The sequence below is a fragment of the Colletotrichum gloeosporioides genome (assembly GCF_011800055.1).
Source record: "Colletotrichum gloeosporioides strain Lc1 chromosome Unknown consensus_85, whole genome shotgun sequence".
Lineage (NCBI taxonomy): Eukaryota > Fungi > Ascomycota > Sordariomycetes > Glomerellales > Glomerellaceae > Colletotrichum > Colletotrichum gloeosporioides.
Window position 1 is genome coordinate 259,471 of NW_025544730.1, and position 27,080 is coordinate 286,550.

Genomic DNA, 27,080 nt, shown 5'->3' on the forward strand with positions numbered 1-27,080 from the left:
GGTTGGTTCGTGTTGGGGCAGGCCCATCCTAAAATGGTGCCTTCCCGGCAGCCGGTACCTTTAGTGTGTTGTTGGTGCCTACCCAGGAAAGAAGGAAGGCAGGCGGTCCCACTATCGCGCCTGCCCTCGCTCTCGACTGCCCTGGGGGGGCACTTGCCTCGTTTTCCATGTCATCGCGCCTGCTCCTGCTCCATATCCGCCGGGCTGGTGCACCTGCCGCCGTTCCCCTCTGACCCCCGTCGCCTTCAAGGGCAATTCAATCAATCAGTCAATCAACAGCAGGCCGAGGGCCAGGCACAGGGCCGGGTTACCAGGTCAGATCCATCAGCTATCTATCAATCATCGAGTCAACCCGTCATCCCTCCCTTCTGTCGTGTTGCTCTCCTCTGCTTGTACATCGTGCAAGCCAGGACGGCACCGACCTTGTTTCCCGCCCGCGCGCGCCCACCACACCTCACACCACAGACACAACCGCAGGAACAGAGATCAGTCACCAGAGACACACCTCCACCAGCAGGACACCCAGAGAGAGACAGGCCGACAGACAGGCAGACAGACAGACGGATACACCCATCATCGCCATCTCCGTCCCATCTGGACCTGGGGAAAGCATCAACACCACACCATAATCTAAACCAACGCCAACTGTTCACACGTCCCAAATCTGGCGCTACTCGACGGACGGACTCTTCCTTCCCACCCCCATCCCGACCACCACCACCACCAACCATCAGCACCACCAACCAGCCATCCCGAGCGGTCCACACATCCCCTTCATTCATCAAGGGCAAAAGGCATCTCAAGCAAGCAACCAAGCAAGCATCCGCCATATTCGCCATCACACTCACATCGACAGTCGGGCTCCTCAAGACACCAGACAGACAGGAGGCTCCAGTTGTTCGGCGGCTGTACCCCGAAACCCCCCATCCATCTCCAGCTCCTGCCGCCCTCCCTTGTCCGCGTGGGAATCCCCTCCGTCGTGTGAATTATCCTTCGCCACTTCGCCCAAACCGTACTACATGAACCTCTGTCGCGCCGCCCGCAGCCACCCTCACCCCTTCTTCTCTCCCTCGCTTCAAATCTGACCCGTCCCGCTGCCGCCGCCCAATCTGCACACGCCCTCCACTCCACGTCGAAGCCAAAGCCTGTGTGTCTGCTGCAAGCACGTTGCAACTTTACCTCGAGAACAGAAGGACGCCGCGAGCAAGAAAGAGGCTTGCGAAAAAAAATTCCTCAACAATCTCAATCAAACCAAACGGCGCCGGGCAAGTCGCATCTCCACTCATGCCAGTCCAGAGTTGACCGCTGAGACACCCGCGCGCCGGTCTCGCTCCTGGTCCTCCTCCTCGGCCTGCTTCTCGAGTCTTTTCCTTCTCCCTTCTCTGCCGCCTGGGGAATTTTCCAGCTGGGGGAACCTGAGCAGAGTCCGGCCAGCCCAGCCTAGCCCGCAGTCTCTTCTCCGCTGACCCCTCCCCGCCAAAATATTCGACGCGCCGTCCGAATATACTTTGCGAGATGGACAAGAGTCTGAGCCAGAGCATGAGCATGAGCATGAGCCAAAATCACATGCTGCACGGGCCCAACTCTGGCGACCGCCAGCTGCCGCCATCTTCCTCGTCTGTCCCTCCTCTGCCCACTACGCACACGCACAACCACCACCACGACCACCACCCTCACACGCACTCTCGTCCTCGCCCTCACACTACTACTTTTTCTCCTGCCGCTACCACCACTTCAGCTGCCGGTACTTCTTCGACTACCGCCGCTTCCTCTCCAGCAAAGCCTTCATCTTCCAAGGTCAAGCACGTTCTCTCCCACGCTCGCTACGACCCGACACACCTCCCGTCCCAGCTGCCCTCATATGCTCCTCCGAGCTATGCGCATGCCCAGTCCCACGATCCCAACTTGCTGAGGTTTCCCGACGCTCCGACTACCGAGCTTGCACCCATCCTTCCCGCCGCCAAACATAATGATAACGTCGGCCACAACCTACCATCTTTGTCGTCTGTAACAGGTCCCCCGCCCCCGCGCTTTGCTCCTCCTCCACCACCACCACCACCTCCGTCGCAGTCCCTCGAAGCCAAACATCGTCGCCAACAACCGCAGCCTCAACAACCTCCACCTGCTCTTACGCGAGCCTCGACGACGACCGTTCCTCTAACGCACTGGCCGAGCCTCAATCCCCTCACCACCTACTACACCCCCAGTCATGCTCAACCTGCCAACACTACAGCGAGAATGGACCTCGACCTAAGCAACAATACTCCTATGAGTGCTGCATCACCAGATCGATACTACGATACACGAGAACGCAGCGTTCTTCTCGAGGACCCAGATGTGCGAATGGCTGCTGAAGCGCTTGGCGATCTGAAAGCTGGTATGCAACTAGTGACCTGTTCGTGATTACTGTAACTTGCTGACGGTATGAATAGGTGATGACCACTCCATCAACTCACCACAACCATATCATACCCCGTTGCCAGTAGGCTCTCCGGCGATCTCCATAACTTCGAACCCGCAAGCGAGCTCGCAAACATCCGCCGAAGAGCCCCTCCTATCGCTTTTGACGACATCTCATCCTATGATCGCCAACACCATCAAGAATACCGCCGGACTCTACAACAATGGAAAGACCTTCTCTCCTCGATTCAAGACTAGCGCCGAATACGTCGAAGGATACATGACACCAATCACAAACGTCGCTGGGAACATTAGTCGGAAGACGGGTATTGAGACTGGTGTTCGTTGGTGGCTGGGGGCGAATCGGCGACACCAATCCACAGACTTGGAAGCCGCTGATGGGGGTTCTCACAAGAGACGCAAGGTCGATACCGGAGGCGACTTGGCTAGGCACTTGGCCGATTCGCAAACGAACGTCATGCCTGATATCGACTCTCCACGAGACCCCTACGTGTTCAAGCATGACCGCCGACTCTCCAGAGCGAGCACCATCGATACGCTGCCCGCGTACGATGACTACCGCTCACCCGCTTACACTGAAGACGAGAAGGCTGAGAGGCCCAACAGCTCTAACACTGCATGGCAATCTCGACTCATCATGTCTACGTCTGGTCTCAGTATCGCCATGAGTGAAGAAAGTCTTCGGAGTCTAAAATACTGCCTGAGCTGGTTGCGGTGGGCTAACGGCCATCTTGGTGGTGTCATCAACAATCTCAAGACGGTTCTCGAGCAGTATGAGAAAGCTGGTCGATCTGAGAGCCAGGGCGAGAACGGCGACGGCGACCACACCATGACCGACAGTGATACCGAGGCAGCGGAGCATCAAAAGCGTGCCCAGTTGGCGGGCCAGATCAGTGGCCTCAAGGGTGACATCTTGAAGACCCTGAAAAACTGCATCGAGACCGTCTCCAAGTATGCTGGCGGCGCTCTCCCCGAGAACGCGCGTCTCCTAGTCCATCGCCATTTGACCACGCTCCCGCAACGCTTCCGCTACGCTAGCGCCCTTGAAAAGCAACAGGGCGATAAGACTGGCGCCGAGGCACAAGAGGAGGCGATGCGTGAAGGTGCCCATCGTGTCTTGGTTCTCGCCAAGGAGGGTCTTGACATGATGTTCCAAGTTAGTGGTGTCCTTGATGGCACCATTGTCAGTGCTGAGGAATGGTGTGAGCGCCTGGGCAAGAAGAAGAGGGAGCAGCCTGAAACCGATTCTTCTCAACCTCAGCCTTTCGAGGGCGACGTCAAGTCCGCCTCCGTTTGAACGAGCGACGATTTCACTTTGTATGTGGCCAGGATTTACCAGATGACAGGGCGGCTAGTTCTATTCCTTTATCCTTCAACAAAACCAAGTGGGTGATTGAACGGCGCAAAAACGGAACACGGAAAAAAGAAAACAAGAGAAAACCCCCGGACAAGTTACTGCTACGGCAGACAAAGGGCACAAACCTATGATACCATCCCGAGGATGCCCTCGTTCCCATTTCACTTCAAGTATACCATATCATCACACATTTACAAACACCACAACTATAACGGACATTTCATTATCTCGTCTTGATAAGCTTTTGTTCTTGGTCATTTGGCAGTTCATAGTCAATGCCTAGTTTTTTTTCTTTTCTTTTCATGGTCTGTTTGCTGTTTGCTTCTCAAGCCTTAATGGACGGTCCACAGAGTACTGAGGCGTCTGTCGAACCCAGGTCCACTTGGGCCTGTTGGGTTTGCTGTGTATAGAGCTTTACGTTTCGTCTTCGTACAAAGCAAATCTGATCTATGATTCAAATCAACTGGACAATCCACGAATCTTGAATTGCGGTTGCCTAGTGCTTCAATCACATGATTTTATACTATTCGTGACTTGGTCCTCTGTCGTACATGCAACGAACGGGCCCGAAACAAGAATTTGACGGGACGAAATGCAATACATTACGAAAGAGACTAGCGTATGGCGAAAGGAGTTCCAAAGCCAATCTTCGGCACGCTTCGTGCCGTCAATTCAATTCCGTCGCACTGGCAGTCAAACACCGTCCGATTGAGTAAGCACGTCTACTGCGCGTGCGGTGGTCTAGCGGAGATTACACGCGCGAATCCACGCTCACCTGATCCGAATACGGGAATGAAATTCCGAACGCGAAAGGCTTATTGAAGACGGACGGTCTACGGTCACGAAATCCGACCAACTTCCCGAATATGCTAAGCAAACGTACCCGACGTGCCCGAAGTTCGAGCGCCCACCGCCCGTGCCAATGATGGATCATAGGGCTGAGCGGGAGGCTCTTCAATTGCGTTGCACCCTTAAAGCTTGGCTGCGAATTGCGATTCTGAATTGGACCATGGTTCATTTGGTATATGTCAGCATCGGATTCTCGTCGATCAAGAGCCAGAACTATCAACTTGTCACATGGAACGCGCAGTCACTGTCGCGAGTTTCGGCAGACGGAATACTGGACATGCGAGATCCCCGTGGTCCATGAAACGTTGTTTACGGTTGATCACATACGTAAAGTGTTCGAAGCAGCGAAAATTGCCTCTTGAGGTATCGTCGGGCGCTGTCCCCCACATGATGGGGGAAGTCCGGGAGCTACCGACGCGGGAGCACATGCTATTTCTTGATACCGTCCCCTTGGTCCCATGTTCGCTCAGCGATTTATGATGAGGGAACGGATGGTCCGTCCTTTAATTTCTAGTGTCATTGTGCGACCGCATTCTGTCATGTTGGGTACGCCGGAGTCGACTCCGCTCAAGGCATGTACCAAGACGTCTCTAGTAAATGGTGACGTGGCGCCCTTTGAGTTCCACGGTTCTGAGCATATCTGTCTTGTTTCCATCAACAGAGCCGAACCCCACAGTATTTATGGTTGGCCCAACCCAACATCCGCACATCCCACGCAGTGCTGCAGAGCAAAGTCCAGGACCCAGCTTGAGCATGAACTGATGATGCTGGCAGCTGCCTTTTCATATTTAATCAGCCGCCTATGTTAGTGTACATCACCAACATGGCTGTGATTACGAAATGTCACCCGCTTTTCAAATAGTTTTCCCCGCAGACCCTTATGCACCCCAGGTTTTCCGCCCGGTTCACAAATAGCAGGGGAATCGACAAGGGTATCGCGGCATCCGACGTCCTCTCCCCCGCACTTGTCACCGCAGCGAACCCGGGAGATTCGGTTAGCAGAGTTTACCAATGCAGCTCTTTCTGTAGGATAGACTCGGCAGATGACAACCGGGGCATCTGTTTCTGGTAGATAAAGACTTGATCATGCAATGCTGAGTTTCGGATGACATGTGTTTTTATCCTTTCGGAACCCATTGACAAGCCATCATGTCCTCGATACTCAAGTTGCTAAGTGATGCCCCAGTGTCTCTGGTCGGCCTGCTTCCGGGGGCTGTCGTAGCCGGCGTGTTTGCGTATGTGATTTACCAGAGATATCTTCATCCCCTTGCTGCATACCCGGGGCCCTTCTGGGCGTCTCTCACGGACTTGTGGCAGGTGAATGAGTTTCTTTCGCTGCAGCAGCCCTACAATCTGACTGAACTTCACGCGAAATATGGGGAGTTTGTGCGCTATGGGCCAGATAAGTTGAGCATCACGGCTGAGGAGGTGGTTCCTCTGGTGTATCAGAAGGGCGGGCGGCGACTGCCCAAGACGGAGTACTACGATGCGTTTGGGGCCAAAATACCGAATGTCTTTGGCATGAGAAATGTCGAAGTAACTATGTCCTTTCCGGTGTTGTTTTGCAAGGCCTTTTGCTGAACAAGGTCAACAGCTTCACTCCATCCGCCGACGTCACATGTCCAACTCGTTCTCCTTATCCAGCGTCAAGGGCATGGAGCACTACCTCGACGCCAACGTCAAGATCCTCCGCGACAAAATCACGCAGCTCTCGAGTGAAGGAAAAGCCTTTGACCTGAAGAAGCTGCTTCAGTACTACACCATCGACGTCCTCGGCGAGCTGGCCTTCAGCCGCTCCTTCGGCGCCCAGGTCTCGGACGAGAGCGAGTCCCTCGTCCCGCCCGTCGTGCCGCACACGCTCCTCGGCTCAACGACGGGATCGTGGCCGGCGATGACGCAGACGCTGAAGAGGTGGCTTCCGGCAGTCCCGCACAGCGGGCTGCAATGGCTGTTTGAGGGGCGCGCCAAATGTGCGAGGTTGGCGGCTGAGTGTGTTGAGAGGCGGCTTGGTGAGGTGGATCGCGACGCGGAGAAGGGGAGCATGCGGAGGACTGATTTATTGACTAATTTGATATTGGCGAAGCATCCTGATACCGGGGAGAGACTTGCGAAGAGCGATCTTGAGGCGGAGGCTTTTGGGTTCATGTGAGTTTGGTTTCTCACTCTCTCTCAGAATATTATCACGAAACTGACTAGGAGCAGTATTGCGGGAACACATACGACAAGTGCGACAACGACACTGCTGTTCTGGAATCTGCTCCACAGCCCTGATTCTCTTCGCCAATGTGTCGAGGAGATTGATGCGAACTTACAACCACTTGACAGAGAAAAGGCGGCATATTCAGTCACCGAAGTCGAGAACTCGCTGCCGTTTCTACGAGCGTGTGTAAAGGAGAACTTCCGACTGACTCCCGTGTTTACCATGCCGCTGGCAAGGCGCGTGACAGCACCAGAGGGCATCGTGGTTGCAGGACGCCACATCAAGCAAGGGGTGAGTTGACTTTCCCTGAACATGTGAAGACGCTAACGGAATTTCCTGACAGACATCGGTTGCTGTCTGTAATCACGCCTTTCACCACAATCCACGTGTCTGGGGTGATGACCACGATGTGTTCGACCCGTCTCGCTGGGACCAAGAGGAGATTGCGGAACGCGCGCGGTATCTCATGCACTTTGGCCTGGGCAGCCGCCAGTGTATTGGAAAAGCACTTGCTCAGACCAACATCTACAAACTTGCTAGCACACTGTTGCATGAGTTTGACTTCCAGCTTGCCGATCCGCAAGAAATGGAGGAAGTTTCAAAAGGGCATTTCTTAGGCAGGCTGCCTGAGATGATGAGTGTTGGAGTGAGTGATCTGAAGGGACCGCTGATGGTTATAGCGAAGACTAGAACTTAGACAAACGGCTTACTGGCCCACGTCTGCCATGTACACTGGGAATCACGGAAGGAGAAGCTTCAGCATCAAGCAGCATCAAGCATCATTCATCAATTCTCATCTCTCGCTGTCCAACCCTGAATACTATCCAATAATAAGAATGAGGGTGATGTCAGTCACTCCATCCCACGAAGAAAAGCCATGTATGTCCATCTCCTCAAGTCTATGTACATGTGGTATGTTTGTGTGTCTTTTGGCTCACGAAGCCAGTCTCCTAGTCAGATCAAAGAGGCTAAATTTAACCGGAGTAAGAGACAGTGACGGTGCTGCCGCTGACGGAGGCCTTGGCAAGGACGGTTTTGCCGCCGTCCTCGGAGATGTCGATGATGGTGGCGCCGGCGGGGGTGGTGGAGCCGGAGGTGCCGGAGGCAGCGGCGGCAGTGAACTTGACGGTGCCGAAGTCGGCGAGGGTGACCTGGCTGCCGTTCTCCTGGAAGGCCTCGACGATCCACTCGGCGTTGGTCTCGCAGAGGGTGGAGGGGGTGCTGGAGAAGGTGTGGGTGACGGTCTTGCCGGTGGTCAGGTTCTCAAGCTTGGCGGTGCCCTTGGTCTTGGAGGTGGCGTCAACGGTCATGCGGATGGAGTCGCCGACGCTGACGCTGAAGCCGCTGAAGCTGTAGGCGTAGTCGGGGATCCACTCGTACCAGGCGTCGAAGGTGCCGTCGGAGTAAAAGGAGACGCCGGTCTGGAGAATGGCGGTCTGGCAGGTGTCGCCGTCGATGCCGACCCAGGCGGAGGCGGCGGCGCCGGAGGAGCCGCTGACCTCGGGGACGACGATGGTGCCGGTGACGTGGTTGTAGCCGGTGCCGATCTTGACGGCGCCGCCCCAGTTGGAGGAGTACTCGACGTTCTTGTCGCCGGTGACGGCGTCGAGGGAGACGACGTCGGCGGGGGCGGTGGAGGTGCGGTTGATGGGCTTGGAGCTGAAGCGGGCGCGGCGGTCGGAGCGGGGGGTGACCGGGGAGTAGTCGCGCTGCTTGAGGGGAGTGCCCGGGGCGGCGGAGGCGAGGCCGGCGGCGGCGGCAGCGAGGAAGAGGGAGAACTTCATCTTGAAAGTTGGGGTGGGAGGAGTGAAGACCGGAGAGAGAGGACTTGAGGAATGAAGTTTGATGCTTGAGGCTCTTGCTTTGCTGCTGAGGATGCTGCTGCTGCTGATTCCAACCTTCACTTGTCTTGGCGATTTGAGTCCATCTTTATACCTGTTGACGATGAACTGCAACGATGTCTCGGCAGGTTGTCTTCAGCGAGGCCCGCGATGTTTCCATTGCCACTATCCTCCTTATCGCAGGTGAGTAGATATCGCGATGCCGGTTTGCCGAGTGTCGTTCGTTCGAGGCGCGGGAGCGCGTCTACCACGCAGCATAGCCGTATCCATCGTGAACAAAGCTCCTCCCTAATCCGGAAGTATCGTGAGCGCCCCCCTGGTGTTGAAGTCGCATCAAGCTTTATTCCCATCGGGCAGCGGGGCGGCAACACGGGAGTTCGGCACCTGGAGACCCCACATCGGCTCCGGACGCGCCAAGACGGGAGTTGGTGATTGGAGGGCAACCAACACGGTACCCTCCTTTCATTTATTTGCTCTCCACACCCTATCAGCTACCCGTCAGGCCCGTCGAGGCCCTTGTCCACCTGCCGGGTGTGAAGGATCGATTACCACTTTCCTAATCAGATCGACCTTTTGCAATCGCGCCATCACTCATAAGCATAAAGTGCCGAGAAAGTTTCCCGCATGTGGGGTTTCTCGGCCGACGGATAAGACTGGCGATCGCCGTTAATTGGAGGTAAGCTTGATGCCAGGCGGGGATTGGCTGGCGATTGGGGCCTGTTGGCCAGAAGATCTTTTGCTTGGCCCTCACGGACGTCCAGCACCTTTGAAGAATAGTGCGCATGGTCCCTGGATACGCGGATCACGAGATAATACTGGGACATGGTGCGGGATGGCGCAATGTTCCCTGGACTGTAACGCAACTCAAGAATACCATAATTGAAGGTGGAGACAAGGGAATACGATTCCATTGATTGACTGTGGAGATGGCCAGCGGAGTGATATGTGAGGCTCGTATCGAGGACATTGTGCGGAATTCCTGCCATGAGAAGTCAACCACACCAGCCTGTGTGGCAGAAAGCACAGTCTCAGGCAAGTCCCAGCTCCTGTATGATCATGTCTGCTGCCTTTTCTCCAAGCATCAGAGCCGTATTGTACGTGTTGGCAGCAACTTGGTGTGGTGGCACGCTGAGATCGGCAATCTTGAGGCCGGAAACGCCATACACATTCAGATGGGCATCAACTGCGATACATCAGCAAAGACCTCAGCGATATCTTGGATTTCGTGTCTTACCAACTCCCGTAGCTTCCCGTGGTGCCATCTTGCAGGTCCCCAAAGGATGCCTCGAAGTGCCGATGTTTTCTCGAATGTACTGCACGATGGCGGCCTCATCTTCGGCTGAGTATTCAATCTCCTCTCCAATCGGGCCATCTGCGACTTCTATGACAGCAGCCTTTGACCCTTCAGGAAACTTCGGCTGTCCTGAAACAAGTTCGCCTCTGAAGATGTCCATCTGACGAGCCATCTTTCTCTGGGTCTTGTAGCCCCAGATGTGACTCTTCAGGTCGATGTCGTTTTCGTCCAACAGCCAGCCTGGGTCGAAATCGTAACCATCATCAATAGTAGGACCAGTAATGTGAACGTGTCCCCTGGCGTACGGGTACGTCACCCACGGTGCGGTAGTGACATACTCTGCATCGTCGGGCAAGATCGAAGGGTCGCCGAAAAATGCGTTGAAGAGACCCCAGATCATGAGAGGGCGGTTGGGCGAGTCTTTGAAGTCTCTGTCCCACACTTTTTGAAACTCGGGCCCCAAAGCTGCAATGTCTGCTGGAGATGGACGAAGCTTGCTGGATGCGTCATGGCCGTTCCACCCCAGTTGCGGATCATCAGCGGCAATCATGGCGGGAACATCGCGGCCGCGATCGTTGCGGGCGATGCCGTTGATCGTCTCATTCTGGGTCAAAGAAGTGCGGTAGACATAGCCAACAAAATGGTGGTCTGTAAGATGTCAGCATACAGGCCCACGAAAAAAAGAGATGTGCCCATGCCTTGAAAATCGTTGCCCACTCCTGGAAGAGATTCAACCAGAGGTACTTTAGCTTTCTCAAGAACTGCGGGATCACCAACTCCTGAACGCTCGAGAAGAAGCGGTGTCCCAAAGGAGCCAGCAGAAGCAACCACAAGCTTCTTCGCCGAGATGGTTCTAGTATTGTTGTCTTGACCTGCCTTCGCAAAATTGGGATTTGGTCGGAAATCGACACCAGTAGCACGCTTGGTGTCATCGAATAACACACGAAGAACTTGGGACTCAACCAGCACGTGGAGGTTGGGATAGTCGCCGCTTTGAAGAAGAGGATGTAAGTATCGGTGACCAACATCCTGGCGACGACCGTCTTCGGGCGATACGTAACGATACCATGGGCCAGAACCGTTGTTAGAATGTAGACTCTGAAGATCGACAATCTCCTCGAACCCAGTCTTTGTGGCGCCTTCAATGAAACTGGCTTCAGCACGAGGTGCCTCGTGGGTTCCTTTGGATACGTGAATTGGTCCGCTGTAACCGTGGGTTGACTCATTGGTTGTTGCTCCATGGTATGTCTCCGTCTATAATTGCAGCAAACCATTAGCTTGTCGTCTAAACAATGAGAGATACTCGTCATGCTGCCGCAAACACAGGCTCTGGTTACCAAGCTAACCTTCTTCAAATACGGCAGGACGTCTTCAGCAGTCCACCCAGAAGTATTCCACGAGTCGAAGTCATCCCACTGCCCGCGGGTGTATACCATCCAATTGATTGATGACCCACCGCCTAAAATACCTCCAGTCTCAACGATGGGCTCGCGATCTGCCAGTTGCGGCGCTTTGTTTGCTTTCCAAAAGAGCGCTGTATCTGACTCGGGCAAGGTGTTGCGCTCAAACAAGGCCGGATAGATGACGTTCGTCACATTATAGCTGTCTCCTCCCTGCTCAATGACAAGGATAGTAGTAGAGGCGTCTACTTCAGCAAGACGGGACGCAATTATGCTCCCAGCTGTGCCACCTGCAAGTATGTTAGTCGGGAATCAATCTTGGATGAGGATCATGACTTGCCTCCAGCTATTATAATATCGACCTCAGTCAAGTCACTAGGGAGTTCCGTATATACGGCCATAGCCACTCTCACAATTGTGAGAGCGGCAGTGATGACGTTTGAAACACTCAGGCGACCCATGATAACTGTCAATGGATCTGGGACAAAACATGTGTCGCAGATCTCAGGGCAGGTCTGAAAAACGCGGCAATTCTTGTCAATAAGTACTTGCTGCCCCTGCACAGATCTTTGAGAAAGCTTCTGATGAGGTGATGAAATCAGCAGATGATGCTTTGCATCGTATTGTTTGGCCATCGTCAGGGGCATATGCGCGGGGTTGCACTTGATGTAGCATTAATATCTTGCTAAAAGTCTTGGTATTGACAAACTGCACTGCGACTGGTTTCTGAAGTGGAAGATTACTGTGGCATTTCAAGTGAAGCTGCATGGCTTGGCTGCTGGGGGTTCGGTCCGGAGAGGGGAAGCTTGCTGCGAGTTGCTGATCTTCCAGTCAGCGTGGTAGCAAGCCCCACGTTAGCGCAGAAAAGATGCTAGAAGCGGGCAATAAGTGAGTTTGAGCTTTAAATCAAGGCGATTGATTCGTTTGCTCGCACTCTAGATTCACTATTATCAGCAGACTGAGACGGTAGTATGTCGCCTTTTGGCGGGCCCTGCAATCGAGGAAAGAACTTCTTCTTTACTACAAAGTTGTACTCGGTAAAACCCTCAAAGGCAGCCAAACAAATGTTCCTTTTTGTTTCTAACTACATTGTGCTCTTCGTTTGCTTACTCGTCCGCTTTTTCCATATCGAGTCGTAAACTGCAATAAGAAGCAAATCTTCCATGATAACCGTAGTTTGAAGATGGGCAAGCTGAGCAGTTTACTGGTCCTAAGTGCGAATAAGTTTGTGCAGCAACACCTCTACGCTACCTGAGATACGTAAGCAACCATACGAGCATCGAACTTTGTCTACGTAAATCTTGATGTTTTGGAGATGTGGAATCTCACAGAACCTCAGGCGGCAAGACTTGGGGCGATTGTCTTCATGCGAGCGTGGATCAGCAATACTTGCGATCGCGCATAGTTAAACTCCAGATGGATTTCTGTCGCAAAATCTTGCTTTTAAGTGTCACATTTGGATCTTCGTTGTTCCTTCCAAAACCACTTTTAGATTGATGAATTCCGGCTATACAACAAGACGCTAGAGCAATTTAAACGGGTGTATTAGGCCCATAAATTACGATTTGAAAAACGTCGTACCCTCTTCGGTGCTCCACCTCACCTCCCGTAGATTCAGGAAGCGCTGTCGCAGCCTCGACATGCTATATCTATCTGTTTCGGGTGTCGATAGGTTACGCAGGTCAAGTTTGTGTATATCACTAAACCAGCTCGTGGGACGGCATTCGCGCCAGGGACTGCATTCGACCAGTCTGCCGATTATTGGTATATGAAGATTGAGTTGCAAATAATCAACTTCCCAATTAATTAATACATCTGGGACCGTTTCAACAGATGGGATAGTTGACCACGTTGAAGCATAAGTCGGACTGCACCACATCGGAAGCCAGAACCGGGGCCGGATCTTCGTAGCCACTAAGTACGACTCGCGATTGATTGTTGTGTCGATGGCTGTAAAGTAATGACGCCGAGAGCCCACATGATGAATGGAATGATTTTGGACATGTGCCCGAAGGTGTATGCTGGAAGATTTTATTCCACATTTCCAACGAACTTCGAAGTATCTTGGTTCGAGATAGAACTCCCTCCATATCATTAGTCGTATTTCTGTTGGAAACTGTGAAAATTTGGGAAAGGCTGAAAGAAGCCTTGCAGTGGGCATCACAGAGTTGGAAATATCAGTGGCCGTAGAGTTGATTTCCATCATGATACAAATCAGCCCGTCTGGAAGCGAGCATGGGCGATGGAAAAGGTCAATGAAAGAGTTTTGCTAGCCGGGCAGTGTCAGTTGGCTATTCAGGCAGTGTCCCATATGATTTTGATCGTAGCGTACCTAATTCTTCGATAGGGACAATGGTAGTAGAGAAAACGAAAGGCGTAGCGACGAGTAGCGATGATAAAAGACGATGATGATAGGAGGATAGAAGGATCAAACGCGTGTGTCGTCGAGACTGCCGGAATAGGCAACTGACAGTCGGCTAGCGAATCTCTAATGAAACAGCGAAATATGTTGGAAATCAGGATCGAGCAAAAGAAAGAAAAGTTTTAAGTACATTTCATCGGCTTGAATCACGTGCTGTCGAGACATTCGTACCACTCATTCCTAAGAACCACCCTTTGGGGTGCGGTTGTTGCTCAAGGTCAAAACTCAAAAAGGCCGCACGCGTCTTCTACCTAGCTACATTGCTCATCCCGAATCTGTCAATAACTATCAAAGACCCAGAATCTTTCTTATAACCGTTAGCAATAGAATGCAGCCGCACAAGTCCGGTACCGGACGGCGTGTTAACAGCTTCCCTTGCTAATTACAGCCTAAATGCTTACGTGAACACCAAAGCTCCAGGTATTGCCGAGTCTTTATATTCAATGCCAATCCGGTAGAATATCACCTACCATTTCTCAATGACATATTCTCTACTTGCGCATACCCAGAATACTTCTTTGCCTGCAACTATGTCCACCACAACTTCACCGTCGTTCACTCCTAAAGCCATCATCTTCGATCTCCTAACAGCGTTGCTCGACTCATGGACTATATGGAATGCTTCGACGCCAACAGGGACGGCTGCAGACGGTCGCAAATGGCGAGAGCGTTATCTGGAATTGACCTTCGGTCAAGGAGCATATGCCCCGTACGAGGCTTTGGTGATGCAGGCTGCGGACGACGTCAACTTGCCACGATCTGCACCCGAGGCTCTGATCAGGGACTGGCCCAATCTGGAGGCATGGCCAGAGGTTGGCGATGTCCTGTCGCGTTTGCGGAAGAAGGGCTACAAGTTGGGCGTCGTCACGAATTGTTCCAGAGAGGAGGGCAATATGGCGGTGAGAAATGCGGAGAAGGCGGTTATGGAGAACGAGCAGAGGAACTTCAGGTTCGACGCGGCCATCACAGCTGAGGAGAGCGGGTTCTACAAGCCGGTGCTCCAGGCATACCATGCCATCTTACCTGAGCTTGGCGTTTCGGCAGACGAGGTACTATTTGTGGCTGGGAGTAATGGAGATGTCGAGGGTGCAACCGAGGCAGGGTTCAAGGTTGTCTGGCACAACAAGATAGGCCTACCTAAGAAGGGCCAAGCGGAGCCGCTGAGGGAAAGCAGGACATTGGATGATGCATTGAAGGATTTTATGTGAATTTTCCATCGACCTTAGGCTAGCTTTACTATCCGGGTGAATAATCGAGATGAATCTTGGGACGTTGGACCCAACAGGTTCCATGGCGATGGGTTGCGAATGTGCGAAGTGGTTAGGCAGTATATGTGGCCGTGAGGATGAAACCGCTAGTTTTAAGTCGGGGTGGCTATGTTTTCTTCTAGCTTACTAACTTCTCATCTCTACTATGTTCTCATATGATCGCTGTCTGTTGAAATGAATCATCAGAATCAGAGTCGCCCGGTCTTTGACGCCTATGCTTGTTTTCATTTGCCTGTTTCCTTCTCTGAAACTCCTTGAATTGCTCTTTCACAACCTCTTCGCAGTCAAACTCTTTCAACGTAGTCATGATGTAACCCTTTATCGCAACTTTACTGTCGAAGTCCTCGCCTACAATGAGAACTCGAAGTCCCGGGGACCCAAACCTTCGCATTTTCATCGCCCACTCAGCGATGATTGGCATCTCGGTAGGGTGATTCATAGTGACTACCAGTCTGAGTGTCCTTAGGGAGGGCGGTAAACAAAGATGTGGCATACTGCGCGCCTCCTCGGCCCAGGGGTGCGGGATAACAATTTCGAAAGTGGTCAAGTTGATCAACTCTCGCAGGGGTTCCAAGGCATCGTGATCTTGCGGCTGTGGACCTATTGGCATCGAGAGTGTCTGCAGCGTACTAGCATGCCGTCGAAGTGCCCTCAATATAAGGCCTGCTTTTTGAGTACTCATAAACGCCTTGGTTTTGACTTCTAAATGAGCAAGTCTGGAAATTGATGACACGACGTGCTCTGGTGCGTTGGATTGGGGGCGACTAGCGTCCAAGCTGAGCCTGTATGTGGTCAGATTTGGAGCTTTGAAAGGTCGCGAAGGATTAAAGGTGATCCCGCTTGTCTCTAGACTCGTAAGACTTGGTGCTTCGTCTAGAATGTGTTGAATTCCTTCGTCTTTGAAGAAGTTCTCATGAGGCATTTTCAGCAGATGTAAATGTCGAAGGTACCTAAAACGTGGCGGTCGAATGCTCATCGCCCCTGTACCCGGGATAAGACATTTGAAAAGAGTGCTCCCAACGCGCCGAAAGTTCAATTCGAGGCTCTCCACATTGATAGCCCGAAGTGCCAGGATTTCAGTGGCCAGGTCAATGTTGTTATGCGATTGAGCCCAGCCATCTGGTAGTTCAACATTCATTTTGGAAGCCGAACGAATTACGACAGCGGCGTCCTCTTTTGACATGTAGTCATCGGCAGATATAGGCTCACATACCAGCCGCCTGACATATTTCGATTTTATTGGGCGTAAATCCCAACATCTCATGATGGACAGAAGCTGTCTAATCGTGGGCTGCGGAAGCCAAACAAAGCTGAAAAGAAACGGCTCCGTCAAGTCTCTGAGTGTGTGGCTAGTCCGGCAAAGAGCAGCCATAGCGGCCAAATCGTGATGCAGACGGGCCACATCAAGAGTGTCGTCGCCACAAATTCTGCGCTCATGGACAGATTGGTACCTTCCACGATCGGGATCAGCGAACTGTGAAATGACGTGTAGGAGGATCTCCGCTGGCAAGTCGAGAAGGTGAAACATGTTGGCCAAACAGCATAATGTAAATGACAGACCATGTGTTGGCTAGGAATTGGCTCTGGCTCCGTGGGGAAGGTCGGATAATGTGTGTTGCAGTGCTGCTGAGGCGAAGTTTTCTTGAGTTGCCCTCAAGGTGTCAGCTGTTGTTTGCGAGGTCAGTTGACTCGTTCACAGCGAGATCGGCATCCAGCAAGGTCGTCAGTAGCCCTGCGGCCAAACCTAGCTGCATGGTTCCTTCTCTGGATCGTTTGCTTGGGCACAACGGGGAAACTGAGATGAACTGGAATTGATTCTTGATGGCCTTTTGTGCTAAGTATTTGAAATTTCACCTAGAGAATTCTTGGTTTAGGCAAGCCGTACTCAGTCGTTATTTTCCATCAAGCCGATCTCGGCGGGCGCGCTCAACTTCGCGAGATAAGGAATGCGACTGACAAATTTCGCAAGACAGCTCTCGAATTCCACAAACTCAAGTAGAAGCAAAATAAATGATGCATCAGCACAAAATTTAGCACAGGGAATCAATCAGATTTGGTGGTGAATCTCCTGGGGCTTCGGTAAAAATGCGTAGACTCTTTTGATGGATGACGGCCGACTCGGATTAGAAATAGCCAATAAAATTTGTAAAAGTTGCACCTCTTAACATTTGAGTAGTCCGATTGAAACGACACTTAGAGATGACACGGATTAGTCTGTAGGTGGTCATGATAGATATCAAAGTTTAGGAGAGAAGATAGTCGAGCAGCTTCTCTCCAGCAAACCAATTGACGGTGGATTACATTCAACACCACAGCCGATGATGAGTAACGACGCCTGCTCTAAATCTCTGGGCTAATTCAATTAACTCCGACAAGTCAAGTGGTTCGGGCATGTTTTGGCCGGTCATAATTACTTTGGTCCGTTGCACTTCAAGTTTCCATTCAGTATCTCCATGTCCGTGGGCTCTTTGTTTGCGCCGCCCTTGAAACCCCGCACGAACATCGGTGCCGAGCCGGCATCGATCTTAAACTCCCCGGCCCCATCCAAGACTACCTCAACTTGAGGAAATAACTCAAAAGGTCCACTAAACCTGTCCTCAATTGTGTTCCAATACCCAAAACGAAAGCTTTCGATTGACCAAAAATGGCCCAAACCAAGTCCGACGATCAAGAGTACCTCGCAAAGCCACCCGGGCCATGCTGCTTCACAGGCACCATCCATGACGGCAACCCCGCCGGAAAGGTTGAGGACATAATTGAGGTGCCGACTTACGTCGTCCGGCCTACCGACATGGGTTCCTCTCCCAACGGTCACGTCGTGCTCTACTTCCCGGACGTGTGGGGCCTCTCGGTCAATGCCAAGCTGCTGATGGACGGCTTCGCGTCCGCCGGGTACACGGCGCTTGGCATGGATTACTTCCGTGGGGTGGGTACATCACTCCGGGTCACAAGCCGCTACTAATCATCGGGACATAGGACCCAATTTCCAAGTATCGCACCAACAAGTCTGATCCGCTGCCACCCGGGTTTGATCACGCTGCTTGGCGCACGAAGCACTGGACGTTTGCAACTCAGAACGTGCCCAAGTGGACGAATGCAGTGCGCGAGAAGTTTGGCGGCCAGGTGGCCGGCACGGAGACCCGCTATGCTTGCACGGGGTACTGCTTCGGTGCACCATTTGTATGTGATCTTCTCGCCGGTGCGGCTGGAGATGGTGAGCCGGTGGTGTCGGCCGGTGCATTTGCCCACCCTACGGCCTTGAAGGAGGAGCATTTCTCAAATCTCAAGAGTAGGTTTTCCGGGGCAAGCTTTATCTAGATGATTTGATGACTGACGTGACTAGAACCATTGCTGCTTTCTTGTGCCGAGAATGATCAAGCGTTCAACACCGAGTCTCGGCGGAAGGCCGTCGACGTTCTTCAGCGCGAACAAAAGGCCTACCATGTGCAGCTTTTCTATGGCGTGGGGCACGGGTTTGCTGTGAAGGGCGACCCTGCTGATCCGTATCAACGTGAGTTTAACCAGTTCCCGAGCGAGCACCATTCGCTAATCTCATTTCACATTAGGGTGGTGCAAAGAGCAAAGTCTACGTGCTATGATTGACTGGTTTGATCTTTGGTTGGTGAGAAAGCAGTAAAACTCGCGGGATTACCAGAAGCTCTGCAGATTTAGCAATGGAGAGAAGGTCGTCAGGCAGCGAATTCTCGTCGCAGACTGGAATGAGAAGGACGTTTTGACATGCAATAAAGCTGCGAGACTACAATCACTAGTGAAATGTTTGGTCATAATTGGTCATGGTTCTATTTCGTCATTGTAAAGCGCCCTATTGTTTCCAAGTAACCCCGTACACCGAAGCAGAAGTACATCCTATGGCGGTGTGACCTTCATCATGGCCGCCACCAACATATCAACCTGATCACCAGTAACCTTGGTAGCCGAAGTCTTGAACCCCTCGTCAAACGGAAACCTCTCCTGCTCAAACATGACGTTCATGTACTTCGTCGGCGCCTGGGGGTTCTGGAAGTCTCCTGCAAGAACACCCAAGATGAACGCAGATTCGGCGAACGACAGCTTCAGCTGCGCCTCCGTCATGTTGAATGTCGGGTTCGTCTTCATTGCCACTGCAACCCTGTCCTTCCGCGCGATAGCCATCGTCTTGGTATCAATCGTCTCCCCGGTGAAGTGGGCCTTGACCCCGTTCCACACGCGCGCGTCAAACTTGTTCGCGTTGCCAGTCACGGCAACATCTTCGCGCGAGAGACTTCCATCGTGCTCGATAACGTTGTGTTTTTCCATGTCTTTCAGGTTGACCGTGCTCGAGTTGCCGGTGGTCGAAATAGGGAAGGTTGGCTCGGCAAGCTTGACGGTGACCTTCTCGTCGATGTTGAGGGCTTTAGTGAAGGCAAACTTCAGTTGTTCCATATTGATATTCATTCCGTCTCGTGGAAGGTAGCCATGGTTAGCTAGTGCGTTGAGGACGGGGCATGGCGATCTGTTGGCGTCCAAGGCTGGGACTTTGAACGGAAACTGGGGGTCTTCGGCGAGAGAAAATGCCAGAGCGGGGCGTGAGATTCCTCCCAGAAGCAAAAGAGCGACGTAGCCCTGCATCTTGATTCAATGAATGATGGAAATGCGTAGTTGGTGAGCGTGGAGTATGCAGGTGCTGTTACATGGATTCCGGAGCAAAGTCTTCGGCCGAGAGAAAAAGGCAAGATGGCCCGAAGAGGATCATACTGTCTTAAATGGGATTGAAGAAAGTCGATCCCGCTTAACAGTTCACAATGACGAGTCAACGCTCTCGAGCAGAATATTAATATTTAAAGGGATATAGTAAACTCTCCAATCCCACGACGCCGGCATGTTTCCAACCGAATGCTTAATCCGCAGGCGAGAAGTGAGGGAATGGCACTGCGCTTTCTTTACCCAAGTACGGGTCGCTCCGTCGGACCTTTCCTAAAGTCCTTCCCACACACTAAGATTGTCGTGGGTAAGGTGAACTTGAGCCATTGTGCTAAGGACGGGGATTTAGGCAAGGGCGAAGAAACATGTTTAACTCTGTCCAACGGCCTTGGTCAAACATGAGGTGTTTTGTCTACTAGTACGAAGAGAGTTCACCAACGCCAAGCTTGTTTGCAGTGCTTCATCCCATGTGTTCTAAAGCATATGTAAATGCTTAAATGTTCGGAGCAAGCCGATCCGCGAGGCGCACAGAGAGTCGGATGAAAGGGCTGAAAACTCCGCAATTGGGTAATCTGGGGCAGCTGGTCGGGCAGATGGGAGCATAGGCTTCCTACTTGCACAGCTAGTGCCACCAGACGACGCCATCTGAAGCATTTCAGTGCCAAGAAGAGAAATCGTTTCGGCCGATTTCGTGTATTGCGTGATTCCATTGGTAAAAGGCCAAGAGGGGGCTGTCAATAAGTGATGGCCAACTCTCTTGCGAGTTATAAGATTGATGCTATACGCGGGCAGAAAAAGCTCAACTTTCCTCAAAACTGTCTGCTCTGGGTAGCTGCCTCATCGAGATTTGATGACTGTTCATAACAGATCATCAATCACAGCTGTGAACCAGCACCGTTCAAATTCACTGATCATCACAGCACATTGGTCGCACACAGCTGTTTTAATTTTCATCCATATCTACTGCATTGAAGAGCAGGAAGAAAATGAATCTGAGACATCCTTCCAGCCAAATTTGTCTCCAATCATGAAGTCGTATTCTGTCTCGTGAGTCAGAGTCCTATCGTCCTAACGGTTGCCTGTGTGATGCCTGAAACTTCAGAACATTATGAGAGACTCATTTAATATAAGTTACTACAAGTTAGAAACGAAACGGGGAGTTAAATAACTTGGGGTTCGCAGTAAGGACAGCTTACCAAAAAGACACTCATCAACTAGCATCACTCGTAGGTCACAACCGATGTACAGTCGCCTGTAAGTGAATGCTATAGTCGGGCTGGTCAATTCGCATGAAATTGAGCGAATGCTATGCGCACTCATGTGTACAATAAAGACGTTCTCTTTCGTTTGTTGCATCGTAACTTGTAAACACCATCATGACACATTAACAGCGTCAACACTACTCCAACACACTTCATGGCGACTCATTTCCTCAGATATTGCAAGTTGACCGGCGTGATCGGCTCTCCTCCGCCCAAAATAGCCATGATGTTCCTCATACTCAACTCCTCAAACCCAGCATGCGTCTCAACCGTCCCACCGGCATTGTGACAAGTCAGCATCGCCTTCGTCCCCGCCATAGCTACCAATCGCGCATGCGGCTTCGGCTCGTTCTCGTGAACATCCAGCGCGACGGCGCTCAAACGCCCGTCCTCAAGCGCGTCCGCCAACGCCTCCTCGTCCACAAGACTGCCCCTCGCGATGTTCACGAACCGCGCCCCGGGCTTGAACCACGCCAGCGACTCCTTGGTGATGACCTTGCCTCCCGCCGGCGTGCACAGAACAACGCAATCCGAGCTCTGCAACAGCGCCTCCAAGGTCGGATGGAACGTCGCCTTATACGCCCCCTCCGTCGCCTCGTCCTTCCTGATCAGGTCGAAGTAATGCACCGCCATCCCAAATCCCACACCGAGCCTCTGTGCAATCTGCTGCCCAATGTTGCCGAACCCCACGAGCCCCAGCACCTGGCTCCGCAAAGTATGCGACACCCCCGTCGCCCGCGCATGGCAGTCCTGAAAGGCCGCCGCGTCGCCCGCGGCCCCCATGCACCACGGTAAGTGCCTAAACGTCGAGATGACCATCGCGACCGCGAAATCCGCGACGGCCTCCGCGGCCGCCAGCCCGGAGTTGCAGTACACCACCCCCCGCTCGCCGAGGAGCTGGGTGTCGGCCCAGTCGAAGCCTGCGCCGGCGCTCGCGAAGACGCGGCAGGTGGGCGGGAGAAGCGGGACCAGCTCGGCGTCCCACTTGCCCATTTCGCCGCCGGTGCCCCAGAAGGGGCGGAAGACGGCGGAGAAGTCGCCCCACTTGCGGTCCCGGAGGGCGGCGGCGAAGGCGGGGCGCTGGCGGTCCGGGGTTGATGGGCGGATGACCTCGAATTGCGCGGCGAAGGTGGCGTATGTATCCGGGTTGTATTTGATGGGATCGCCGATGTGAAGGACCTTGGGCTTTTGGGTGCTGGGCAGGGGCGCTGGGGGAGGCGCGAGGACGGGATGGGGCTGGTGGGGGGATGCAGAGCGCGGCGTTTGGGCGGCTGGTGTTGCCGGAGGATAGGGTGTATTGTTTGGTTCTGCCATGATTTCCGATGTAGATGAGTTTGAAGATGAGGATGGTGATGAGTTCCGGAGCCGCGCAAGTTGGGTCGCGATGCAATAGATATGGGATGACAAGGATGGCTCCCGATAGCTGGGCTAGCGAGAACAACTGATGGTAGATAATGCAGCCACGTGGGTAAACCACTTGAAGTCGTCCGATAAGGCTGCAACAATAGAGATGGATTAAAATGGAATTACTGGGCAGTTATGCGCTATTTGAAGTGACACAAGAGCAAGGCAGCATTGGTGGAATCACGATTGGGGTGGTCGGTGAGGGGATGAGGCGAGATTGGGCGCGTCTTGCGCCTCTTGGACGTGAACTCTTCCGATCTTGGCCACAGGTTGGTCTCTCCACTCGCCCGGGCCGGTTCGCTTGCTGGTTGTGACACTTTCTTATTCCATGGTGCGTTGAGCTGGGCTGTCATTGTGTTTGGCTGGCCCCGATAATGCATATTGCTCTCACTTCGTAAGATAACCGTTCGGCAGTCCTAACCTTAGAAATATTGCTTTGGTCTCATAAGAACATGCTAACTGGTGGTATGCGACTGCAAATGCCCATAGTTGTCTGGAAAATGAATAGGTATGAAATCGAACAACACCGCCCGCAAGTGTTCGCGGGGAATAAACCCAGCCGACCCCGCCGATGGGGTGCAGCAGGGCAAAGTTGTGGGGTGAGGATGACGATCGGTCTAGGCTCGCCCAGCTGAAGCGGCTCTTGGCTATTTTCCCGACTTTTGCATCTCAGCCCATCCGTGTGGGGGGCAGGTGACGGCTCCGGGGCCCCGCGAACGTTAGCTGATGTCTGAATGGTCTGATAATCTCTCCATACCTTAAGCAAGACGCCGCTGTCTCAACCAAACACGCAAACACGCGGGAACACTGGCCGAGGCGTTCTACCCAAAGATTATCCATCAATGGATTGACTTGAATACAGGTTAGGTAGAAAAATATCTCGCTAATTCTAGATCGCTATATTGCTATTGCCATGCAGGCTTTTTTAGCCGGTGTTTGGCTTAGACACGGAGTGTGGATTACATCGCCGGCCCGGGTCCGATGGTGTTGGCGTCGTTGATGGCATATGGTTCTCCATTTTTAAGCAATGCTTCTATTATCAGAGGGATTTCAAGCAGCACTATGTTCTATGACACCCATGTCTCGTGCAATGTGTTGTGCATGTTCGTCCAAGGCCATTACCTGGGCCACACGCAGGTCTCCAATTTCCTTCCCATGGCATTCCGTGACATCAACCCGAGCCAAGCCATCCTGATCCTGATATCTTACCAACGCCGTGCTTCCCAAGCAATCAATAAAATCCACATACAACTCAAGCATCTGCCTTGACCGCCGGCACCTCTTCAGCCTTCTTGACATCGTCTGCCTTGGGCCTCTTGCGGATCAGTCCCCCACCCAGCACATTCACAGCCGGTGTCTCTTCAGCATTCTTCTCGTCCGCAGCCTCCTCCGTCTTGGGCTTCTTCCGAACAAGACCGGTCGCGAGGACGTTAACCTTGTTGGCCGGCTCATCCTTTGCCGCATCATCGAGCCGCTTACGCTTAATCAAGCCGGAGAGGTTATTCACCTCTCCAGCAGACGACTCTTTTGATACCGGCGTAGGAATCTCTCGCTTGCCCACTACATCCAGTCCCCAGGTCTCACCCATGCCGACCTCGTTGATCCAGCGGCGGGTGCTGCCAGTCGCGAGCTCTAGCTTCGAGAAGTCGAGGTGAAGAAGCAGCTCGTTCGTCCGTTTGTAGCCGGCTTCATCCACGATCCTGCGACCTCGACCTTCGGCTGGCCAGTAGTAGTACGCAGTGGAGATGGGTTTGTCGAGCAGGTAGTTGCGCTGATGCTTCTTGATGCGAGGTTGACGGGTCATGACGATTCCGGTCTTCTTCTTTTTCTTCTGGCTCTTCTTCTCTTCAGACTTCTTCTCCCCCGACTTCTTAGTCGGCGTCCCTGATGGCGACACGGGGAACAGCTTTCGCGGAGTCGACATGGGAGTGGTGGGTCGGACTGCCTTCTGACGGGACGGGGTCGTGGGTGGGTTGGACGGGTCGAACGACGGGTTTGGCGTGGGCAAAGTCGATGCTGCGCTTTCGCGCCGGGGCTGCTCATCCTTCTCATCTTCAGGGTCAAAGACTGCCCAGATGAAGCCTGTCAAACGTCCGCTCGAGCACTCTTGTCTGAAAGCCATCATCTCCCAGAACGTCTCGAGCGTCTTTACGCTTTTCCACAACCCGGTCGTCTTGACCTGTTTCGACTTGCCGGCCTCCTCATCCAGCTCATCTCTGAATCTAGACTTGGGGTCGTCGGGGAACCGAGGGATGAGACACCTTGCCGGGACCCAGTCGTACTCCTTCGTGTAATGCGATATCTTCTCGAGAGCGTGTCCCAGCACCCAATTGCCAGCACTCTTCGGTCCCCGGGGAATAAAAGCTTTCGTCTCGTAGTCGTCGAGGCCTGGAATGACGAGGTATCCTTTCACGGAACCCCACGGTTCGCCATTGCCCACGGGAGGCTTCTCGAGGAGGGGGTCCAGCACCTTGCACCACCACTTGACGAGTCCCCTGTCATCGAGTACATGCTTGCCGCTGTAGTCGACGCTGCCGGGGAAGAGGTATTGGTTCTGTGCGCGGGCGAACAAGCTGACGACCGTTTGGATGCCCTTGCGTCGGCGCTGCTCGACGAGGTATGTGACAAAGGCGCTGCTGATTTCCTTGATCGGAGACGGTGTGCCTTTGGGAAGGTTGAGCAGCTTCAGGTAGCCGGTCGAATCGGCTTTGGCGACGAAGATTGTACTCGAGTAAGCAGTCGTGTAGATGTACACCTCCAATGCCAAGACGAGAACCTGCTTCGCGTCGGTGTCCTTGGCCGCGATGTCTTGGGAGGCCTCGTCGGTCGTCTTTGGTCGAGAATCGATCGAAATGGCAAGGAAGTGCTTCTCGCAAAAAGTCCTGTCGTCTCGCTCGTCCGGGGGAGCAGAGTAGAGCGCTTGCGACTTGGTAGGTGGTGTCGAGAGGTGGTAGACGCCGAACCGGTAGCCCTTTGGCAGGACGGCCGCCAGCTTCTCAACGAGCAGAGCGCTGCTCTGGGCGGTGGTTTTGGCTCGATTGGGTGTCGCCATGATGGATCAGAAGCAAAATATCGACGGGAGCCAGTTCTTCCCTAGCAATTGTCATACCATTGTAGTTGCAAAAAGTGCAAACGTCGTCGACCACCAAAGGAAAAAAGGAGCCGTGTCTGCCAATCCGTTGGACGCGTCGCTGACGGGAGCTGCTCCCTTCACATGCGTGTCAGAGTGGGGTGGAGACGCGAGTGGAGATTGAATGTGAAAGGGAATGGCAGCTGCAACGTTCAGGGGGCCCTGCCGTTGGTTCGCACGGGAGCCCGCCAGCCCAGCCCATCACCAAAGCGGACTAGTGCCGGTGCTCGCATGATCCTCGCTCCGCGCGAAGACACGTGACCTTGAAAGTGGCCCGTGCAGCAGACCATCGCGAAAAAGTTCTGGAGCATCATGATGAAGCTGCCAACCCCAGGCGGGATAAAAACCACCGGACCAGCACCAAGATCCCGCAGCCAGCCGCTCACCCTCCCAATGGCTACCACCACCTCCCGGTCAGCATACGGCCTCACGAGGCATGCCCTCAGGCATTGCCAATCGGCACCCCGAATTGCGTCCGCAGCATCCTCCCCCGCCCCGCAGTGCCTGCTCGCCGCCCGAACATTTGCGACGGCCGCCGCCGACAGCAAGATCAATGAACTGCCGAGGAGGAGCGAAGAGTCGGATCGGCCAAGATGGTCCTACACACCCGAGGGCATGAAGGCGCCCTTCTCACCGCACATCACCATCGACCCCCGGCGCAAGGTCTGGAAGGTGAACAACGACCCCAAGGTGCTGGACGAGATGTACGTGCGGTTTTTGGGAAGGGGCGGAGACAGCATGTTGCCTGAGGAGGTCAAGTGGCTGGCGGTTACACACAAGAGCTTCGACCAGGGCCGCAGAGGTTTCAACGACAGGCTGGCATATGTCGGTAGGTTTTCCTCTCTCTTGTAATTTGGTCCGGGCCTAGGGGAATTGGGAGGTTTGAAGCGAGAAAAAGGCTGTAATTGAAGCTGACTCGGCGTTTGTGTTCGCTTTCAGGTCGTCAAGCCATCATCTTCGAGACCACAAAAAGCATAGTGGCGGCAGAGAAGGAGGGCGCCATCGTCCCAGACGAGTATGGTCGTGAACCGTTCCAGCACCCGGCCCTGGCCCAGGTCGATAACCTCAACGTCGAGATGCCGGTTAAGGTCGTCAACAAGGAGAAGATTGAGCAGCTGGCCTTCGATGCTGGCATCGACAAGGTTTTGCGGTGGAAGCCGGCAAAGGTAAGCGCCGATCTCACAAACCGTCTCATGAGGCCTGGCCCCTCTCAGGGGCGGAAACAAAACACACGCACACGTACACGTATGGCTAACGAACGAACGTTCCTCAGCCTGAAAACCTTGCCGGATCAGGTCAGCAGATTGTGCTCAACTCGGCAGTCTTTGCCATTGTCGGGGCAATCACCCTCCAGCACGGCGCCGATGTGGCAGGCAGAGTTATCAGGGAGAGAATATTGAAGCCGCTCTCACTCAGGCAATAACGCCGAGCAAAAAGAGAGACGTCTGTTGTATCATAGGTGTAAAACATTGACGAAAAAGATATCATCCCAATAACGCAACGCAATGAGACAGACCGACGAAGTCACATTTCGTCACCAACTTTTTATTTC

The 27,080-nt window shown here is 53.2% G+C and overlaps 10 protein-coding genes across 10 annotated transcripts; 5 read left to right on the forward strand and 5 right to left on the reverse strand.

Moving 5' to 3' along the window:
- Nucleotides 1-1,515: 1,515 nt before the first annotated feature.
- GCG54_00001275 (Clock-controlled protein 8) lies at nucleotides 1,516-3,718 on the forward strand (the record flags this gene model as incomplete). The annotated part of the gene is made up of 2 exons (XM_045401393.1): nucleotides 1,516-2,377; nucleotides 2,433-3,718. 2 exons carry the CDS (start codon nucleotides 1,516-1,518, stop codon nucleotides 3,716-3,718), a joined length of 2,148 nt encoding a protein of 715 aa, XP_045258395.1.
- A 2,058-nt stretch (nucleotides 3,719-5,776) lies between these two features.
- On the forward strand, nucleotides 5,777-7,524 carry GCG54_00001276 (Cytochrome P450 monooxygenase gsfF; the record flags this gene model as incomplete). The annotated part of the gene is made up of 4 exons (XM_045401394.1): nucleotides 5,777-6,163; nucleotides 6,222-6,772; nucleotides 6,830-7,118; nucleotides 7,171-7,524. 4 exons carry the CDS (start codon nucleotides 5,777-5,779, stop codon nucleotides 7,522-7,524), a joined length of 1,581 nt encoding a protein of 526 aa, XP_045258396.1.
- A 277-nt stretch (nucleotides 7,525-7,801) lies between these two features.
- On the reverse strand, nucleotides 7,802-8,611 carry GCG54_00001277 (Aspergillopepsin-2; the record flags this gene model as incomplete). Its single annotated transcript, XM_045401395.1, has 1 exon — nucleotides 7,802-8,611. One exon carries the CDS (start codon nucleotides 8,609-8,611, stop codon nucleotides 7,802-7,804), a length of 810 nt encoding a protein of 269 aa, XP_045258397.1.
- Nucleotides 8,612-9,696: 1,085 nt separating this feature from the next.
- On the reverse strand, nucleotides 9,697-11,823 carry GCG54_00001278 (Alcohol oxidase 1; the record flags this gene model as incomplete). The annotated part of the gene is made up of 5 exons (XM_045401396.1): nucleotides 9,697-9,851; nucleotides 9,903-10,610; nucleotides 10,736-11,216; nucleotides 11,309-11,652; nucleotides 11,739-11,823. The coding sequence occupies 5 exons, from the start codon at nucleotides 11,821-11,823 to the stop codon at nucleotides 9,697-9,699; spliced, it is 1,773 nt and encodes a 590-aa protein (XP_045258398.1).
- A 2,491-nt stretch (nucleotides 11,824-14,314) lies between these two features.
- GCG54_00001279 (uncharacterized protein) lies at nucleotides 14,315-14,992 on the forward strand (the record flags this gene model as incomplete). The annotated part of the gene is made up of 1 exon (XM_045401397.1): nucleotides 14,315-14,992. The coding sequence occupies one exon, from the start codon at nucleotides 14,315-14,317 to the stop codon at nucleotides 14,990-14,992; it is 678 nt and encodes a 225-aa protein (XP_045258399.1).
- A 2,704-nt stretch (nucleotides 14,993-17,696) lies between these two features.
- On the forward strand, nucleotides 17,697-18,689 carry GCG54_00001280 (Protein AIM2; the record flags this gene model as incomplete). Its single annotated transcript, XM_045401398.1, has 4 exons — nucleotides 17,697-17,978; nucleotides 18,029-18,341; nucleotides 18,396-18,563; nucleotides 18,619-18,689. The coding sequence occupies 4 exons, from the start codon at nucleotides 17,697-17,699 to the stop codon at nucleotides 18,687-18,689; spliced, it is 834 nt and encodes a 277-aa protein (XP_045258400.1).
- Nucleotides 18,690-18,919: 230 nt separating this feature from the next.
- On the reverse strand, nucleotides 18,920-19,660 carry GCG54_00001281 (putative sterigmatocystin biosynthesis peroxidase stcC; the record flags this gene model as incomplete). The annotated part of the gene is made up of 1 exon (XM_045401399.1): nucleotides 18,920-19,660. One exon carries the CDS (start codon nucleotides 19,658-19,660, stop codon nucleotides 18,920-18,922), a length of 741 nt encoding a protein of 246 aa, XP_045258401.1.
- A 1,496-nt stretch (nucleotides 19,661-21,156) lies between these two features.
- On the reverse strand, nucleotides 21,157-22,308 carry GCG54_00001282 (Glyoxylate reductase; the record flags this gene model as incomplete). The annotated part of the gene is made up of 1 exon (XM_045401400.1): nucleotides 21,157-22,308. One exon carries the CDS (start codon nucleotides 22,306-22,308, stop codon nucleotides 21,157-21,159), a length of 1,152 nt encoding a protein of 383 aa, XP_045258402.1.
- Nucleotides 22,309-23,650: 1,342 nt separating this feature from the next.
- Nucleotides 23,651-25,450, reverse strand: GCG54_00001283 (uncharacterized protein; the record flags this gene model as incomplete). The annotated part of the gene is made up of 1 exon (XM_045401401.1): nucleotides 23,651-25,450. One exon carries the CDS (start codon nucleotides 25,448-25,450, stop codon nucleotides 23,651-23,653), a length of 1,800 nt encoding a protein of 599 aa, XP_045258403.1.
- A 471-nt stretch (nucleotides 25,451-25,921) lies between these two features.
- GCG54_00001284 (uncharacterized protein) lies at nucleotides 25,922-26,951 on the forward strand (the record flags this gene model as incomplete). The annotated part of the gene is made up of 3 exons (XM_045401402.1): nucleotides 25,922-26,357; nucleotides 26,468-26,694; nucleotides 26,802-26,951. 3 exons carry the CDS (start codon nucleotides 25,922-25,924, stop codon nucleotides 26,949-26,951), a joined length of 813 nt encoding a protein of 270 aa, XP_045258404.1.
- Between the last annotated feature and the right edge of the window lie 129 nt (nucleotides 26,952-27,080).